Source organism: Serinus canaria, chromosome 3, assembly GCF_022539315.1.
Source record: "Serinus canaria isolate serCan28SL12 chromosome 3, serCan2020, whole genome shotgun sequence".
Taxonomy (NCBI): Eukaryota; Metazoa; Chordata; class Aves; order Passeriformes; family Fringillidae; genus Serinus; species Serinus canaria.
This window is the reverse complement of record NC_066316.1, coordinates 109,930,172-109,949,673: the sequence shown is the minus strand read 5'-3', so window position 1 is coordinate 109,949,673 and position 19,502 is coordinate 109,930,172. Positions and strand designations below refer to the sequence as shown.

At 51.0% G+C, this 19,502-nt stretch overlaps 1 protein-coding gene across 3 annotated transcripts; it reads right to left on the bottom strand.

Moving 5' to 3' along the window:
• Positions 1-129: 129 nt before the first annotated feature.
• On the bottom strand, positions 130-13,791 carry CTSB (cathepsin B). Of its 3 annotated transcripts, none has more exons than XM_030235652.2 (10): positions 13,697-13,791; positions 7,775-7,926; positions 6,014-6,099; positions 5,539-5,653; positions 4,825-4,943; positions 4,110-4,195; positions 3,321-3,467; positions 2,600-2,716; positions 1,629-1,757; positions 130-1,540 (listed from the first exon to the last, which is right to left on the bottom strand). In XM_030235652.2, the coding sequence occupies exons 1-10, from the start codon at positions 13,785-13,787 to the stop codon at positions 1,443-1,445; spliced, it is 1,140 nt and encodes a 379-aa protein (XP_030091512.2). In that variant the 5' UTR covers positions 13,788-13,791; the 3' UTR covers positions 130-1,442. The 3 variants fall into 3 exon arrangements, with proteins under 3 accessions (XP_030091512.2, XP_030091511.1, XP_050828080.1); XM_030235651.2 differs by having other exon boundaries at positions 13,659-13,776; XM_050972123.1 differs by lacking the exon at positions 13,697-13,791 and adding an exon at positions 11,198-11,221.
• Positions 13,792-19,502: the final 5,711 nt, after the last annotated feature.

The window sequence follows — 19,502 nt, the reverse complement described above, 5'->3', positions numbered from 1 at the left end:
TGGTCTTTAAGGTCCCTTCCAACCCAAACCATTCTCTGAAGACAGAGGGGTCTCACTTGGCTTCCACTCCAGACAACCACCTGAGGTGGCAGAAGCCAAGCAGAAGCAACCAAGAGCCAGGAGCCAAGACACTGGAGAAATCATTTATTGGCACAGGTGTTCCAGCCAAATACAGCACAGCTCTGCCTCACTGGTGCCTGAGCAAGCAGAGGTAAGGGGCTATTTTACAGTGCATGGAGAGCCTGCTTCACACATCTCAGACCCATAGCCTCAGGTCACTAATATATTTTGTGCTTTAAAATTAAAAAAAAAAAAAGCTCTTTGCTATATTAGTGTTGGCAAATCACATGATTCCTCCTGTACACAACCTATTACACCTCCCCCCCAGTAACAAAAATAAGGGCTTTTACTTTCCTTAATGTCTGTGGCTCAAGAAAAAAACGCTTTAATAGTGTCCAAGTCAGTGAGACACCTCCAAGCATCTGCTTGAGCTCCCTGCAGCAGACTTGGGAACCATCCCCCAGCTCAGCATCCAGCACCTGCAGCCCCAAAGCACCCCAGTTTGGGCACTGCACCCTTGCCCAGGCATGACCTGCACACACCAAGCTGCTCAGCCATGGAGGAGAAGGGCTTTGCTCTTTCCAGCTCCCTCCCAGATGCTTGCAGGATATTTGATCAAAGGCTCATGGATCTTCAGCCAGGCCCTTCCCCAGCATCAATAACCCCAGACTACAGCAGATAAAAAAAGTCAGTGAACAGCTGAGGAAGAAGTGGTTTGAAAAGCCAGAAGGATGGAGCAGAGCAGGCGATGCACGAGGGACGTGGTGCAGGCAGCTCTGGCCAGAGCCACCCCCACAGCAAGTTCATCAGTATTTTGTTCATTATTAGGTCTAAAATTAGCCAATTCAAGGCACACACTCACAGGAAATTCTTCCCTGTTTGTTTTGGGTGCTAACAGTCAGATCAACCCGTCTGGGGGTGCACAAATCCCCCCTGGCCATGGCTTTCCAGCAGCATCCACCTCTGCTGCCCCACCAAGTCCCTAATCTCAGCACAAAGCTACTGTTTCCTGCCCTCCCAGTAGCAAACTGGGCTGGAAGGGGTCCAGGCTAGCCAAATTCCAAGAGGCCAGCGAGCTCTCCAGCAGTTCTCTGAGCAGGAAATGCCCCAGTGTCCTGCTGTGACCCACCAGAAGCAGGAGGTTGGCAGAAAACACTTGCACCTCCAGCTCCACCATACAATTTAAAAAACAAAAACAAACCCAAAAATTTTAAAAAGAAAAAAAAAACAGAAAAAAAAAATTGAAAAAAAAAAAAAAAGGATAAAAAGCTTTAATAAAGTAACCTGAACTAGAGTCTCTTTTAGAAGGGAGGGTCTCTGCACCCAACCCACTATCAGTTAAAAGCATCAGGGACTCAGGATTATTTGTGGTTTGATCAGAGTTACATCCTCTTCCAGTACTGCTCCGTCCTGGGGATGCCAGCCACAACCTCGGACTCGATGCCACAGTGGTCCTCTCCTCGCAGGATTTTGAAGAAGCCTGGGAGAACACCAAAAAAAGTCACCCTCTGTATCCATCCCAGGGGAATGGGCGGGGAAACGGGGCGGGGACTGCCGGCGGCTCTCACCGTTCTCCCCCCAGTCGGTGTTCCAGGAGTTGGCCACCAGCCAGTAGGGAGTGTCATTCTCCACGCCCCAGCCCAGGATGCGGATGGCGTGGCCTCCCACCTGCTCCCCGGACACGTGCTGGTAGACCCCTGCAAGGGAAAAACACCCCAAAATGTCAACAGGCACTGCCTGTCCACACCACAGAGTGCTCACAGCCTGGGGGCCCCCAGTATCACAAACCCCAGAGTGGCTGAGATTAATAATATATATAAAATTATATCATTATTAAATATTATTAATTTTGGTTTTTGGTTAAATGTGAAACTAAAACTTAGTGCAGAGTCTGGAGGAAGGAGTTTTGCACGGGGAGATAGCAAGAGGATGGAAGGGAAATGTTTTAAACTAAAGGATGGGAGATTTAGGTTGGGTGTTAGGAGTCAATTCTTCCTGTGAGGGTGGGGAGGCCCTGGCACAGGTTGCCCAGAGAAGCTGTGGCTGCCCCTGGATCCCTGGAAGTGTCCAAGGCCAGGCTGGACAGGGCTTGGATCAACCTGGGATAGTGGAAGGTGTCCCTGGCCATGGCAGGGGTTGTAATGAGATGATTTTTGAATCATTATCTTCCCACCCAAACCATTCCATGATTCTGTGACCAATGCTCAGCACCAGCTGAGCACACAGGACACCCAGACACATTCCCCAAGGGGCTCAGAGCCAGTTCACAACAAGAGTTTTGAGGTTCTAAATCTGAGCTGGAGTTGTTGCCATCTGGAATTTGGGGTGCTTCCCCTTAGGGCTCCTTCCCTGAACCAATCCCAGGAACTGATTTCCCTGTGCTATGGACACGGGAGGTGGCACCTGCCCATGTCCTTGCCACAGCAGATACTCAACTGTGAGGCTGAGATCTCCAAGACTGGAAAAGACAGACCAGGGCCACAAAAGAGGGACCCTCTGGTTGAAGCTCTCCCCCCACAGCCCCAGTGGTGCTGCTCACCAGATTTGTACATCAGGAAATCCTCGTAGACAATGAAGGCTCCTTCCACTGGGCCGTTCTTGTAGATCTCAGCCATGATTTCCTTCTCACTGCGAGGGACTCCGTAGGATGTGATGCCTGAAAGGAAAAGAATTCCCACCATTAGGATGGCACCGTCAGGCCACACAGGATGGCTCAGTGTGACCCTGCAGGAGGCCTCTTGCACTTAAATTCAGGTCAAATCCAAACCCAGCAGCTCCAGAGGGACTGACACAGCCAAGCAGGAAAAGTGGGCTCCAGCCACTCCTCTTCCAGAGGGAATTATTTAATCTGAGTCCTACTCTGTACCCAAAGACCTATTCCAGACAGCTTTAGTGGGAAGGGACATTTTTCCCTTGTACATTCTCCTTTTTAAAACCCAAAAAACTCAAGGTGAAGACAAATCTCCAAGAAACAGCTGGATTATCCTAAATATGCAGGGCTGCCAAGGAGACTTGGAGGTGGCTTTGACACCACACTCCTCAAGCCAGCCACGTGCACCACGAGGACTCAAACCAGTTCCACCGGTTCCCCCTTCCCAGCTGAGTCTCAGCAAACACAAACTCTGCATCTGCCACGCTCAGCTTTGCTCCAGGACTGCCAGGGACAGGGCACAGGAGAAAAAACCCACCAGGAACGGGTTCAATCCTGCCCACCCCTCCCAGCTGCCACGAGGAGCAGCTTTGGAGGCCAGCTCCCTTACCATAGTGCTTGTCCTCCTTGTATGAGGGTGAGTAGCCAGGCTCACAGTGCCGGCTGCACCTCGGGGTGCCCCCTCCCTCCCCGGTGCAGGGGGGGCGGCTGCCGTTGACGTGGTGCTCGCAGGGTGGGATGGAGTAGGGCCGGCAGCCTGTCCAGGACAGAGGTGACATCAACTGGTTGTCCCCAAAGATCCCAACAGCCACGCCGAAGAAAGCACCAGAAGCCCCAGGAAAGAGCCCTTCCGCCCCAGGAGCCCCACAAATTAGTGGGGGCAGGAGGTCTTCCTTCCATGAGCAATGTGTTTCCCACCAGAGCTGCTTCCCACCACCTCCCTCTCCAATTGGTGATGGAAAAGGTGGAAACATGAACCAGCTGATGGTCATGGCAGGGGGAGGCAGAGGGTTCCAGTCTGGAAGTTATTTTTTGAAGGGGGAACACATCTCTGACCTCATCCAAAGCATAGTGAGCTGGTTCAAAACCAGCAACAGCACAAAATTCACAGCCTGATTCATTCCTGCTATGGAAACAGGAGCCTTGAGGGGTGTGTTGAGGGCTCCTGGCTCCCTTCCCAGATGGGCCTCCTGCCTCTGGGTGCTGCTCAGGGACCCTTGTCCCAAAGGAAGGAGCCATGAGGGCACGGGCAGCCAGCCGGGACTGCAGAGGTGCTTGAGCTAAAGGAGGGAGCAGCCACAAGGATGCAGACCAGGAGAGAAGGGTCCCAAAAATAATGAATTTCAAGCAAGCAGAGATGTTCCTCCCTGCTTCCCCAAGGGGATCTGCCAGGACTTACCCACGTGGGAATCGTAGAGACCCCCGGACACGAGGCCCCTCTCTGTCCAGTACCTCCACGCACCAGAGGGGTAACCACCATTGCACCTGGGGGGAGAAGCACCAGCTCCAGCCCCAGCCATCCCATTTTGGGAGAGGCAAGGGAATGGAGCCAGCCTGGGATGGTTCAAAGGAAGGTTTGGGTATATTGAACCATATTTTAGTCTGTTCTTTTCTTTCCCAGGATCTGCCTTGAGGCACCAGGTCTCAGGCAAGGAGGGAAGAGCACCCATGGCTCCAAATCCCAAAGTGCCTCCTTACCAGGTCCCTGACCAGCTTCTGCTGCCAGGAGCAACAGGACCTGGAGACTCAGCTCCTTACCCTGTGCTCAACAACTGGGAAAGCCAGAGACAAAAGGCTTGTGTCTGAAAACCAAGGATCTGGGACTAAGAAAAGATCCTTCCTTTGGCTTTGGCAGCTGCCAGCTCTGTGTGGGAGAGCATCACTATGTGCTTAGAGCCATCACCACCCACTATGCTGGGGGCAGGATGTGTCCCAGTCCCTGGAGTCACCTTTATGTTCCACCAAACTCCCTCATCCACGGCACAAACCTCTGGAGGAGCTCTGTGCTCCTAAGGGAGGTAACGAAGGCAGGGCTGAAGCAATCAGCACCTCCAGGGTCTGCCCCTGCTCCTCCCAACCACCTTCCAGGAGCACAAGGACCAGGAGCAGCTCACCCCATGCCACACTCAAAGCCACAGCACGACAGCAGGTCCTCAGCTGAGACCTCCACGCTGACCTTGGCGTTGGTGTGGACACAGATCCGGTCTGAAATCGCTTCCACGGCGCCAAAAGCCTGGGGACAACCCCAAAACACCCATTAGAGCTCACCCAGGGCAGAGAAACCAGGAAACCTCCTGGAAATGAGAGCAGCAAGCACGGCCTGGCTGGGAGAAACCACCCAGGAGCTCAGACACTGCAGGATCCCACAGTGTCCCCTTACAAAGGGCAACAAAGATGCTCCAAGGGCTGGAGCCCCTCTGCTCTGGAGCCAGGCTGGAGAGCTGGGGGTGTTCACCTGGAGAAGAGAAGGATCCAGGGAGAGCTCAGAAACCCTTCCAGGAGAGCTGGAGATGGACCTGGGACAAGGGATGGAGGGACAGGACACAGGGAATGGCTTCCCACTGCCAGAGGGGCAGGGATAGATGGGATATTGGGAAAGAATTCTTCCCTGCAAGGGTGGTGAGGCCCTGGCAAAGGTTGCCCAGAGAAGCTGTGGCTGCCCCTGGGTCCCTGGAAGTGTCCAAGGCCAGGCTGGATGGGGCTTGGAACAACCTGGGATAGTGGGAATTATCCCTGTCCATGGCAGGGGGTTCAGCAGCAAATCGAAGGCGTGGGTTTTGCCCAGTAAATTTTTTATGAACACAACACTAAACTTCCCCTGTCCTTACCCAGCAGGAGCCACAGGAGCCCTGGTCTCTTATCTCACTGATGGTGGGACAGTTGGGCCACTGCGTCCGCGAGTCGAAGTTATCGGGCAGCTCCACATCTGCAGCAAAATCCACCCTGTGAGGAGAGGGAAATCCTGTCTCAGGGACACCAGCAAACCATGATGGGGTGCACTGCACTCTCCAACCTCCTCTGAAGGTGGCCTGGAGGACATTTGTGTTGTTTGCTTACTGAAGGAGCACAAACACTTATGTTGTCCTCAGACCAGGTCAGCAGCTCCTCTGGTGCGTTCATTTTCAAGGACAACAAACTGCACAACTGGCAGGACACAGGATGGATTTTCCCCTCACGTGTCCTCTGTGCTTAATTCCATGAACAGTGTCCACCTTGCCAGGAGAGCCCCTCACCCACTCCAGATGCTCATGAAGGATCCAGACAACTTCTACTGGAGTTTCACCTTCTCCTCCCTGCACTCACCTCTCAGGGAGCTTGGGCCCACCCAGGAAGGTGCCACAGAGCTTCTTCACATAGCTCATGTCAGCATTGTGGAAGTTGTGCCCTGCCTGGGGAGAGACACACAGAATTGGGACACGACTCTCCAGAGCCACCAAGAGCATCTCTGGGATCACAGCTTGGTGCTCCAGAGCTCCCTGAACCCCAACCAGAGTCTGATACTTGCTGCAAAGCCCAAGGGCCAAGAGCCAAGCACCTACAGACACAGAACACAGCCCAGGATCAGCCCATCAGGACCAGTAAGGTTCAGCTCAAGGCTTTGGACTCAGCAAGCTGGCCAAGGAGGGTCAGGTCACCAATAACTGGACACTCACTGCTTGTTTCCAGCCTCCTGCAGAGCTTCCTCCTCTTACATTGCTCCTCCTCTACTTCAGTAGAGGTGTGACAAAGCTGTCAAAGCAGTGTTCATGGTTCAAACAAGAGGGGAAGATGCTGGAACCATGGATGCTGAGAATTTTAGACTTTCTGTGCTGACAGATCTGACCCCCCAGGAGAACACTGCATTTGACCTGAGGCCGTGGAGAAAGCTTCCAAAATGGAATGACTGAACTGAGATCATGGGTGTACAGTTTAATTAGAAGTGTGTAATATCATGTAGTGGAAAACACACTTTAATGTTTTAGAATATAATAATATATGTGAAGCAAAATAGAGGATTTAAGGCAGAGGCAAATCCTTCTTCTTCACCTTCTTCATGGGTTTGAGTAGTACTTTGTAATTAGACAGAGAAGTCCACATTTCCAGCCTCCTGCTGGAGTTTCCTCCTCCTATTACATTATTCCTCCTCCTCCTCCTCTACTTCAGTGTATCTAACAGTGGTTTGACAAAGCTGTCAAAGCAGTGTTCATGGTTCAAACAAGAAGGGGAGGAGATGTTGGAACCCTGCATGCTGAGAATTTCAGACTTTCTGTGCTGACAGACTCTGAGCCCCAGGAGAACACGGCATTTGACCTGAGGCCGTGGAGAAAGCTTCCAAAATGGAATGACAGAACTAGGATTATGGGTGTGTAGTTTGATTAGAAGTGTGTAATATCACGTGGTGGAAAACTTAGAGTTTAATGTTTTAGAATATAATACAGAATAGAATTTAGAATATAATATAGAATTGAACAATATAGAAAATAGAATATATGTGAAGCAAGATAGAGGTTTTAAGGCAGAAGCTAATCCTTCTTCTTCACCTTTTTCATGTGCTTGAGTAGTACTTTGTAATTAGACAGAAAAGTTTGCATTGTGGGACATGAGTGATTAGTTACTGAATTAAAAGTGAAAATAATTTAAGTGTCATTTCTTAATTAGATAGTTTTTCCTTAAAAGACCTTATAGAGATAGATACAGGCCCATTTTGTAGCTTGTTAGTGAAATGCCATAGAACTCACAGCTTGTGAGACTGTGATATAGATAAGAAATAACAAACATCTGAGTCTGAACACAAAATACCATCTCGAGCACTTTCCATCTCAGACTTGGTAAGAAAAAAAAAGCAAAGAACCAGCAGCTCCTATTCTACAAATTCATCCTGCTCTGCTCCGAGGAGGAGCTCCACAGCTCCTGTCACTGCAGGAGCCCCTGACAGCATCACTGGAAAAGCCATCTGGGACCAAGGCTGGATCTATGTCACCACCATGGTGACACTCCCAAAGCCCAGCCACTGAATCCCACAGAGAGACTGTCAGCAATGCCTCCCCCCCCAAAAAAAAAACCCCAAATCAGCCCAGTACTCACCTTCCAGGTGGTGTTGAGCTTGTTTATGTGGTTGACCAGGTCATCAGAGAGAGGAGGGAAGTAAGGAATGCTGCGAGCGTTGGCAAAGGCCACCAGGACACACAGGAGGGACACGGGCAGCCACATCTTGGCTGCTGAACAGGACACTCCACCTGCAGCCAGATTGGAGCATGGTTGAAACATTCCCAGGCTGGGTTCAGCTGCAGCAACACGTGGGAGGATAAAATGTGTGGCTGCACACACCAGATCCCTCCAGATCCCCAACTGTCCCAAAGGTCAGGTGAGACACAGGAACAGAGCAACAACCCCCCCCCTGCAGCTCAGGAGAAATCAGACAAGGCAACCTTGTTTGTTGACCACTGCAGGATTAGCAGCAGCAGGAAAATACCTTTTGAAGCAGATCCAAGGGATTTAGAAGGTATTAAAACCTGTGTTTACTTCCACAACAACGGAGAATAAGGACCAGGAGAAGGAACAAGTGAAGGAACAGCCCATCTCCACACCAAACTTCAGGCATGGGATTTGATAAGCCCTGCTCTCCCCTTTAAAGATATTACTCCAAATTACATTTTTAAGAGCCTCATTTTGGCCAGCCCCCTGCCCTGGGGGTGTCACAGCCCCAGGTGTGACCCCCTGTCCATGCACAGGGGGGTCAGCAGGCACCAGAGCTGCCTGTGGCTGCCATCCTCTGCTCCCCTCCCACTGGGGCTTTTCCCCTGGGAGGTGCAGGGAATGAGGAAAGCCCCAACTGGGGGATCAGAGACACAGAGGAAGAGCAGGAAAGAAAGGACCATCAGCCTCCCATGCAGGAGCACAAGCACCATCCAGCCCACACAGACACACCAGGGCTCTGTGGTTTTCCCTGCTCCCCTTTAACCTAATTCACATCGAATTGCCCAATTTCAAAGTAACCCCCAGCGCCAGCAGCCACTTGTTCCACATCCTCACTTCTGACTCAGACACAACAGGAGCTCCTTTATCTCTGCAAACACACCAGGGCACCCTCCTCCTCCTCCTCCAAACCCTCCCAGCTCCCTCCCTGCCACCAGCCCCACATCCACCCCAAGCCTGGTGAGCACTGCAAGACCTCGGATCCTCCACAGCAGAGATATTTTAATTCCTGCTCAACTCAGCCAGCTGAAGGTGTAATCACCTTTGCAAGCCCGGATTTAAACTGGACACACAGCTCCTGCCACAGCAGCAGAGCTGGATGAGCAGGGGATGGGGATGGAGACACACACACACCTCCCTGCTGGCTGCTTCCACCCACTCCCAGCCAAGTTTAGCCTTTCCAGAGAAGAAAACCCAGCAGGAGTGTCCTACTTTCTGCCAGCAGTGAGCCCAGGAGGCTGCAGCTCGCTGTATAAAGGGGCTTTTTTTCTCCTTTCCCACCCCTCCTTCCACCATTTATTTATTTTGTAACCCCTGCTTTGTGCTTCCAGCAGGACACCCAAAAAAAAAAAAGCTGAGTTTCAGCAGCACTTGGGTCTTCCCACTCCTAAATATCACCTCTTTGAAGGGCTTTTATGCATATTTTCAGGGGTTTCATGAATATTTTCTTGCTTAAGAGGTTTCTGCAGGCAAGGGACTCGCTGGCTGGGCTCCCCTCCTTACACAGGAGGTTACACCCAGGAAAATAAATATACACTTATGATACAACTGTGCTTTTTGCCCACTATAGGCCACAGTAAGCCTGCAGGTAACCAGCCTGGGCTGAAGCACCTTTTAAATGAAAAATCTCATACAAATAATAATTTAAAAAATGCACACACACAAAAATATCAAACCCCACAACCCTCTGTACTTCCTGCAGTCAACTCGGTATTTTCCCATAGCACAGGCAGGAGGTGTTTTTGAGGCCAGAAGTCACATGATTACATTTTTGTCTTCCAGCAGGATGTTAGTAAATTTGCTGACAGGCTGAAAACCACCCTGCCAGGCATCGATGTGCTGCTCACACCCAGCTTTTGAGGGACAGGCACGGGACATCTCAGGTTACCATACCACACTCTCCAGGCAACCCGAAACCAAACTGAAAATAGATCCCAGCAGTTTCCCCTGAAAGAGGCAGAGTTTCAGCTCTGCTGCTTTGCATCTGCACCATGAACATGGCCCAGGGCCAGCAAACCCAGCAAAGCAAATAGCTCTGAGCCAGATGGCTCTTGAGGCAAAAAGAAAAAAAAAAACCCTTGCCAAGTTTCTTGTGGGCATGGAGCCTCCCTATGGGTCATGAGAGAGCTGGGGGTGTCCAGCCTGGGGAGGAGAAGGCTCCAGAGAGAGCTCAGAGCCCCTTCCAGGGCCTAAAGGGGCTCCAGGAGAGCTGCAGAGGGACTTGGAACAAGGGATGGAGGGACAGGACAAAGGGAATGGCTTCCCACTGCCAGAGGGCAGGGATAGATGGGATATTGGGTAGGAATAGTTCCCTGTGAGGGAACAGGTTGCCCCAAGAGATGAGGGATGCCCCATCGCAAAAAACATTCAGTGTCAGGTTGGACAGGGCTCTGAGCAACCTGACATCCAGTTCAAATACATAGTTAAATGTTATGAAGATGTCCCTGCCCATGGCAGAGACGTTGGAATTAAATGCCCTTTAAACACCCCTTCCACCCCAAACCTTTCTAGTATTCTATGGCTGTGAAGTTTAGGGTGGTGGGAGCTGACACCCAACATCAGGTATCCCAAGACCTGTCTGGAAAAGGAAGGGGAAATCCTCATCCTCATGGGATTTCTTCCCTCCTAACCCCCCTTCTCCCTGGCTTTATCCAGTGTACAGCAGGGCTATAAATAGGGCACGGGCACGGGACTGGCAGGACAGGATTCCCACCAGCCATGGGTCACGTGCAGCCCAACCACAACAACCCCAAAGACCCTACAGCGACAAAAAGCTTCTGCTTTCCTCCCTCACCCCCTGCCCCAGCTGATCTGAGCAGCAAAACTTCCCCTGGCAGCGTTATCACACTGGTGCTGCCCCCAGCACCGCTATCTCCTCCTCACACCTAAAACCTCAGGGCCGTTTAAACCCCACAGCAGCAGCCCCAAAAACCAAAATTGCATCACAGCCGCTGCACCCCAACATCTGCCCACCAATTCATGCACAGCAAACAGGGCAGAGGAGTTTCCCCAGGAACCCCAGCAGATCCTTTCCCTTTGCACCCCCCAACATCTCCAGAGGTGCCTCAGCTTCAGGATGACCCTGGCTAAGATTGATCCACAGCTCCCATCCCACCACAGCCCACCAGCCTGGAATCACAAACAAGGCTGTTGGGCTTGTCAGCTTCACCCTGCAGAATTCCCCAGCGGGCAGGAGGATGTTTGGGGCTTGCAAAGAGCCCCTCAGGTCGCCCCACTTTGCCCTGGAGGGAGAGCAGGGAATGCCATTTCTTGAGGGATGAGCAAGAAATAAACACGAAAAAAAACACCCACCAGCACACCTGCCCCTGGGTGGGACGGGACACTCACGATTCAGCCAGCTGGTCGCTTAGAAAGAGGAAATTTGGGGCAGCTGAGTGCAGCCCCTATCCCAGCAAGTGAGGAGGAGGAGGCAGCGAGGCCGAAGGCTCTGCAGGAGCTGCTCAGAGCAGCTGCAGCCTGCGAGGGAGGAGAGCAGCCGAAGGGCTGTGGCTGTGCTGGTGCTGCAGCATCCACCCACAGCCCTCTGTGCTGCCGCAGAGGAGGAGGAGACACCACCCAAGAGCCATCTCCATCCCTCCTGACCAGATCGGGCAGCCAGGGCAGCTCCCCGCCTGTTCTCTCCTGGACAGAGCTCCATGATAATCAGATCCTGATCTCCCAGCCTGTCGGAAGCCAGAACATCCCTCTGGCTGTCTTGGATGGCTGGAGCCCCTGCCCAGGGAGCTCAGAGACCTTGGCACAGAGCCCAAGACACCTGTGTGTTGACTTTGATCCATGGAGCAAATTACCACCTTTATATGAACAATTACAAGAGAGCTTAAGCAGAATAATAGTTAGTTAGTCACGGGGTGAAAAATAGATTTTTGGGGTTTTAGAATGGGGGCTCAGGGTCCCAAGATGGAGGAATTTGGGTGTACCCTGTCCTTCTTATTTCTTCTTCCTAGCCTCCATGTTGTGGGTGGTGTTGGCACTTTTGGACTGGTTTAAGGTAGAAACTCACTGTCTAACACAGGTAATAGGTATTGGGAAGGTTTTGTAAACAATGCACATGTAGTTTTTAGTATAAAAAGATAACACCACCTCTGAGGCAGTGTGCCACAACCCGACCTGCCACACAGACCTCGGCAGGCCAGAGAAAGAATGTTAGAGATAAGAAATAATAAACAACCTTGAGAAGGAGAACAGAAGAATGAAAGAAAACAGAACTCCTTCTTCGACAGCCTGGCCGGAAAAAAGAGACTTGTAGGTATCTCAGAGTCACCCTGACCAGCAGAGATCCTGATATCCCAGCCCTCAGCAGGATCCCACATCACCCTCCCAAAGGTCTCCTTCCCCAAAACAAAGCCCACAGCTAAGTCCTACTTAACTTTATTCAAGAAAAAAGCACCAACCCAACCCCCAAACCGGCCGTTCCGAGCCCAGCTCACATGACTCAGCCCAGGCAGGTCAGACTACAGATAAGTCACAGCCCTGAAGCATCTCCCAGCTCCTGCAGTGTCTGGGCCAACCCCCTGCAGGCACAGACGGAGGCATCCACACCTTCTCCAAGGAGGCATCCACACCTTCTCCAAGGCTCTGAGGAAGGCAAAAGCTGTCCCACCCTCCCTTTACAACCTCCAGGGCCAGGGGTGCTCAGCACAGCCCAAATCATGTGTCCTGCTCAGCACCAGCCCTTAGCCTGGGCCAAGCTTCATCCTTTGTTCTCTTTCCCAGGCCTTGTGACTCCAAGCCACAACAAAGCCAGCCCAGAAAGGCTCAGCTCTAGCTCCAGATCCAGCTCAGCCTGCTGCGTCACCAGGTGAGCTCGGCAGCACCAAACCGCGCTCTGCTGACTGCATCACAGCTCTCACTGCATTACCAATGCTGGAATTATTTTTTCATCAAGGAAAAAAAACAACATGAGGCGCTCCTTCCCACGCCTATTCCCTTCTAGCAAAGCCAGATCGCTAACACAGGTCAGATAACAGAATCCTAGAGAGGTTTGGTTGGAAGAGATCCTAAAGGTCATCTAATTTCAACCCTACTAGATCTGGCTGTTCTGTGTCTGACAAAATAATTCCCTCACCTCTGCAGCTTCCATGCACAGAAAGCACAAGATTCCTCCCAAATGAAGCTGCACTGATTTTTCTTTTTTTTTTTTTCCTGTTATTCTTACAGACCAATCCATAAACCAGAGTCTTGCACAAGCCCCCAGACACCCTGTGCTACGGAAGGACAGGACATTTCGAGGGAAATGCCAGAAGGAAACGATCTTTGCTACATCACCATGCCCGCAGAGCATCCCTGGAGGTGGGATACGGGGATGAGAGATTCATTCCAGGCCGGAGGGACACATGGCAGCTTCTCCAGCGCCATTCCCAAGCCACGGTCCTGGTCCAAACCCAGGCTGGGCCGTGCATCACGGGATGCTGCCACAGTGCCAAACCGATCGCAGCGTCAGCTGACGAGCAGGGCTGCGCTGTTTTCCTGTCTCTACCATAAAAACAAAGCTTCCTCCCTCCTCCCGTGACCTTTCTTGAAGGTTTGATGCCTTTTAAGCGCTCGTTTTCCCTGCCACAACCTCCGCCGCAGCACATCCCCCTCCCTCACCCCGCACTGCGCATCCCGCACCAGCCACGGACAAAAATCCCCCAAAACGCCGCTGGAAAAAGCGGGGGACGCTGTCGCTGCTGTCCCTGCGGGCTTTCCGTGGCCCGTGCAAGGAGATGTCCCACTTCCCGTGCCCCCTGCCCCTAAGCATCCCCTCCCTTACCGCTCCTTGTGCGCGTCCCCGGCACCCCCGGGACTCACCGGCGCTCACGGCCCCCGCTCGGTGGCCACGGCCGGGGCAGCTCCCGGAGGCTGAGTCATCCCCGCCGGCCCGCCCCCGGCGTGACAGCATCCTGCCGGCTGCCCGCCCCCAGAGCCCGCCTCCTACCCTGCCTCTATCCGTCCCTCCTTCCTTCCATCCATCCCTCCGTGCATCCCTGCGCCCGGCTCCATCGCTGCTCCTCTCCTTCCTCCTGCCCGCTTCCTTCTGCCTCCATCCCTGCCCCTGCAGGCTTCCATCATCCTGCCCGCATCTCTGCTCTGCTTCCATCTCTCCTCCTCCACCCCACTTGGTTTTGGTACTTCCACCCTCCTTGCATCCTTCCTCAGTTCCACCTCCAGCCCACCTGTATCCCTCCTCCAGCCTGCCTCTGGCCTTCCTCGATCCCACAGGTGTTCCACCTTCTGCCATCCCATCCTGCATCTTTCCTCCCGTCTTTCTCCCTTCCTGCTGTGCTCTATCCCATTTTGTTTTCATCTTTTAATCTGCCAGCATTCCTCCTCAATCCCACCTTTATCCCTGCTTAATCCCATCCATATCCTTCCTGCTTCCTTCCTCCATCCTCTCTCCATCTCATGCAGTTTTTCTCCAGCAACCTGTCTGTTTTTTTTCCTGAATCCCACCTTTGCTGTCCCATCTCCATTCTGCCTCTATACCTTTTCCTTCCTGTTTCTCTCCTCCAGCTGGCTTCCCTCCCACCTGGTTTCCCTCCTCCAGCCTGCCTGTATCCTTCCTGCATCCCACACCCATCTCTTTTCAGTTCCACCTGCATCACACAGGTTGCCCACAGAAGCTGTGGCTGCCCCTGGATCCCTGGAAGTGTCCAAGGCCAGGTTGGATGGGGCTTGGAGCAGCCTGGGACAGTGGAAGGTGTCCCTGCCCATGGCAGGGGGTGGAATGGGATGATCTTTAAGGTCCCTTCCCACCCAAACCATTCTGGGGTTTTGTGATCCTTCTGCTCCCCTCCTCCAGCCTGCCTTTATCCAATCTAATTTTCCTACTCCATCCTTCTTGCACCCCACCACTATCCTGTCTCCATGGCACCTCTGTCCTGTCAGCACCTCTTGAAGTTTTCATCTGGAAATACAGAAATATTTCACTGTGTTGCTGTGCTGACTGACTCTTTTTCCCTCTTTTTGGCCAATTTTCAGGAGTATGAACAAAACAAAAATCATCTCAGGAACCAGTGTCAAGCCCTGTTCTAAAGCACAATGACAATAAAACTTTTCTTCAATGATAAAAAACATCTCTTTTTTATTATTTTCTCACCCTTCTCTCTGAGTATAAAACCTATACTCCCCACCATTCTCAGAAATGAAAAGACCATGTGGCCTGGAACCACAAATAATTAATCAGTGATCAAAAACCAGTGAGCATATTCCTTTTTTCCCCCTGTTTCCATTTATATCAATCAATTTTTGGTTGCACTCACAATTTTAAAGTGAATTTGATTTGATTTGATTTTGGTTTGAGAAGATTTCCTAATGAAGTGATGAGAAAAATCAGAATAATATTTAATACACTTGACTGCACAATCCAGTATTTAGGTAGTGAAACTGGAGATGTTTTTGATGTGTTTAAATGTTTTTATTTTTCAATGCTCTATGTGCAGTGGCCCTTGGACCACTGCATGCCTTTGCATGTAATATTTAACCACCCCTTCACTATGTTTTTATTTGTGTTTTAGCAACTAAAATAATTTTTAAAAAAATCACTTGCAATTTGCCTAACTTCCCTCTGACTCCACAGGATTTCTTTGCTCTCCTTGTGAAGGTTGATTTCAGTTTTCCACATTGTCTGTGAGGTTTTATTGGCATAAAACAGGACAAATAACCCGGATTTTGTCCTGCCCTTTGTACAATCCAGCTCCAAAAGCCTCAGTGCCTCCAGCCATGTGGATCTGCAGCCAGGACATCACTTAACATTGATTTATTCCAGTAGCTTGGTCAATTCCATCTGAATTCCCCACACCTCCTTATTTCCAGCTAGGTTTTCACCCAGAGGTCACAGAAGAGCATTTTTAAACCTGTGCATTTTTAAACCCATGAAACACCTGTTATTTTGCCTTGCTCTGAGTCACCAGGGGTCCCATCCTTCAGGCTCAGCTGGTGTCCTCTGTGGATTGTTCAGGAGGGAGCAGCCACCTGTTTCTCCTGCAAATATTTGGTGTGTTTTTTAAGAAATGAAAGTATGAACTAAAACTCTGCACAGGCTGCTGACTTTCTGCCCTCTTTGGGGAAGTGTCAGAGTTGCTGCCCCTATTGCAGTTGGTTTGCACTGAGAACATGACAGTTTTTGAGATAAGTTGATCATTTTTGAGATAAGGTGCTCCAAGGGCTGGAGCCCCTCTGCTCTGGAGCCAGGTTGGGAGAGCTGGGGGTGTTCACTTGGAGAAGGATCCAGGGAGATCTGAGAGTGCCTAAAGAGGCTCCAAGAGAGCTGGAGAGGGACTTGGGACAAGGGATGGAAGGACAGGACAAGGGGCAATGGGTATGATGGGATATTGGGAAGGAATTGTTCCGTGTGAGGGTGGTGAGGTGTGCCCAGAGAAATTGTTGCTTCCCTGGCAGTGTTCCAGGCCAGGTTGGATGGAGCTGGGAGAAACCTCAGATAGTGGAAGGTGTCCGTGCCCATGGAAGGAGGTGGAATGGGATGAACTTTTAAGGTCATTCCAACCCAAACTATTCTGTGGTTCAATGACAAATTGTTTTTATATATGGTGCTGAATTCAGCCAGGAAAGTTTCCCCATTTGAGACTTCCTAAAAAGTTCAAAAATCCCTTGTGTGCCCAAAGCAGGCGTGAAACAAATCCCCTTTTTTCTCGTTGTATTTTTTTAGCATATCAGAAAAAAAATGAATGGTGTTTGCTGAGGCTTTGGCCTTTGGAGCAAAATCCAACACTACAGGAACAAGATAAGGAAATGGGTCAGGAGGCCTTGGGCAAACCTCTCTTATCACTGATTAAATCAGTGTTGATTGAATCATGGTTTGCCTGCTTCAGCACTAAGCAGCAAATAGCTCTTAAGGAGGCCACTGCAGGGCCAACACCTATAGATTGTAGAAGAAAAAAACCTAAGTTTCTGTGTAAATTCATCATTTCCTAGCATAATTTTTTTATGGTCCTAATTAATGCAAGGGTGACTTTTTTCATCTTCAGGGTTTAAAACCATCACTGCTTACAAAAAGGGTATGAAATGCATGTTTATTTAATAACCAACTAGATCTGCTTTGCTTGGGGTGGTAGGGAATTGTGCTCCTCCCTGAACCCAAAGCCTGTCCAGCTGAGCTGCCAGATCTCCTTTAGGGAATATCCACCCTGATTTTTCCTGATTCATCCCTTTCAGTTGCTTTAAAACACTATAATTTCACTGCTGAAGCAGCATTACAAAGTTTTACTCTGAAGTTCTTTTATTCCTGGCTTTATGTCCCTCTTTGAGCATCATCCCTGGAAGTGTCCAAGGCCAGGCTGGACAGGGCTTGGAGAAACCTGGAATAATGGAAAGTATCCCTGCCCATGGCAGGGGTTGGAATGAAATGAGCTCTAAAGTTCCTTCCAACCCAAGTATTTCTATGATTCTAAGATTTCTGTGACATGATTTTGCAGCTGACTTGCTCTCCCTGGCAGCAGCAGAGCATCTGTGAGGCCTTGATGGGAATAATTATGGTTATTACATGGCTGCATCAGCTGCCAAGGTAAAATACTCACCCAGGGCAACTAAAACAGGATTTTATAAAGCCTGAGAAATCCTTGCTGGAAGGGTTGGGCCCTGATGAAATCCTCACCTCTCCAAGGGAGCTGGGACATCCTAATCTCCAGTCCTCACCCCCCAAATTCAGTATCTGCCAGAGCCACTGCTGGAGCACATGAAAAAACCTCCCTGGAACATGCCTTGGGTGGGGTGTTGGCTAATTCTGAGGGATTTAGGCTTGTCTGGTGGAAGTTTGTTGACCAGATTTTTTTTCTGTCCAGACAGAAAATGAGCTTTGCTGTCTCCTTGAGCAAAAGAGGCTGTCCTGGCTGGTGGGGGCTGTGTGCTCCTGGTGTGGATGGGAGATAATTTGAGGCATCGGGAAGTCTTGGCGTCCTACACCCCCTAAACACCCATCTGCAGCACCTCTAACCTTGTGCTGCTGATGCTGCCTAAGAGGCTGAAGATTTCTTCTAGATCTGGAGGATCCTGCAAAATCCTCCCCCGCTGCTTTCGGGAAATCCTTGCGAACAAGGGAGCGCTGATTCCCCGAAAATTCGGCGCAAACAGGGAACTCCGGTTACACAAGCCCGCGGGCGCGGTGACTCAGCCGGGCTGGCTCACGAGGAGCCCTGTGACCGCCGGGAGGTGACTCGGGAACAGATGACATCAGCAAAAAGCTTCTTCCCACCCTGGCTGGGACACATCGAGCCCGGAGCTGGGCGAGCAGCGAGACTCCCAGAGCTGAGCTTGCTGACCCTGGATGGATGTGGGGAGGCAAGGACAGGGAGATTATTCATTCCTGCAAAGTTTATGTCCCTCTGCAGGGTGACAAAATTGATCCTCAGCCCCAGCGTAAGGCACAGTACTTGTCTAGATTAAACATTAATAGTTTGATGTATTTTTGTTGAGAATCTCTCCTTGCTTCCCATGCTCCATCAATCCTGTCTTCCTGGGGGGTCTTCCCTCCTAATTCTTCAAGCAAACAGCATCAGCTGTGCCCAAGGACTGCTCCCATCCTAAGGTGGAAAAGTTTTTCTTCATATGTGACACATCAGAGAGGCAGAGAACAAACTTGTCCCATGTCTTGCTTGAGACAAAGCTTTGTAGATCTGTGTAAATGTCACTGCTCAGCATGGCCAGACCTCTCTCCCCACTCTCCCAGCAATTTTTTGGCTGCAGTACTCCTGGAGTCAAAGGTGGAACTTTATCAGATCTGAATTTTCCACCACAAATCTGACAGATTTTTGAATCTATGGGAACCTTGTATTCTCTCTCTGCCCTGGCAAGGGGTTGTGTTTTTCAGTTTTTGGGGAAAAAGCTGGGTACAGCTGGTTTTTGATGGGTACACAGCTCTGGCAGCTCCCCAGAGCTGTGTACCCATCAATGTGGGGCTGGCTGGGGCAGCTGCTCCAGCCCCAGATAGTCCAGGAGGTTCCTTTTGGAAATGCCTTAACTCCAGGGCACTTCTGCCGTGTGTTTTCCATACAAGGTGTCATAGAATAATTTAGTTTGGAAAAGCTCTCTGAGATCACTGAGTCCAACCACCCCCTGGCACTGCCAAGGCCACCACTGACCCATGTGCCCAAGTGCCACGTCCACATGGCTTTTAAATCCATCCAGGGATAGGAACTCCAGCACTGCCCCAGACAGCTGTGCCAAGGTTGGAGAACACTTCTAATTGAAATTATTCCTAATATCCAATCTAAACCTCTCCAGGTACAACTTGATGTCATTTTCTGTTGTCCTGTCCCTGTTCCCTGGGAGCAGAGCCCGACCCCCCCCCCCGGCTGTCCCCTCCTGTCAGGGAGTTGTGCAGAGTCTGCCCCTGAGCCTCCTTTTCTCCAGGCTGAGCTCCTTTCCAGCTCCCTCAGCCCCTCCTGCTGCTCCAGCTCCGTTCCCTTCCCTGGACATGCTGCAGCCCCTCAGTGTCCTTCTTGTGAGGGTCTCAGAGCTGTCCCCAGCACTAGGGGTGCCCCAGCAGTGCCAGCACTGGGGACGGGCACTGCCCTGGTCCTGGTTCCACCCCAGAACTTTTGTTCTTTTGCCCACCTGGACACACCTGGCTCATGTCCAGCTGGGTCCCGCATGTCCAGAC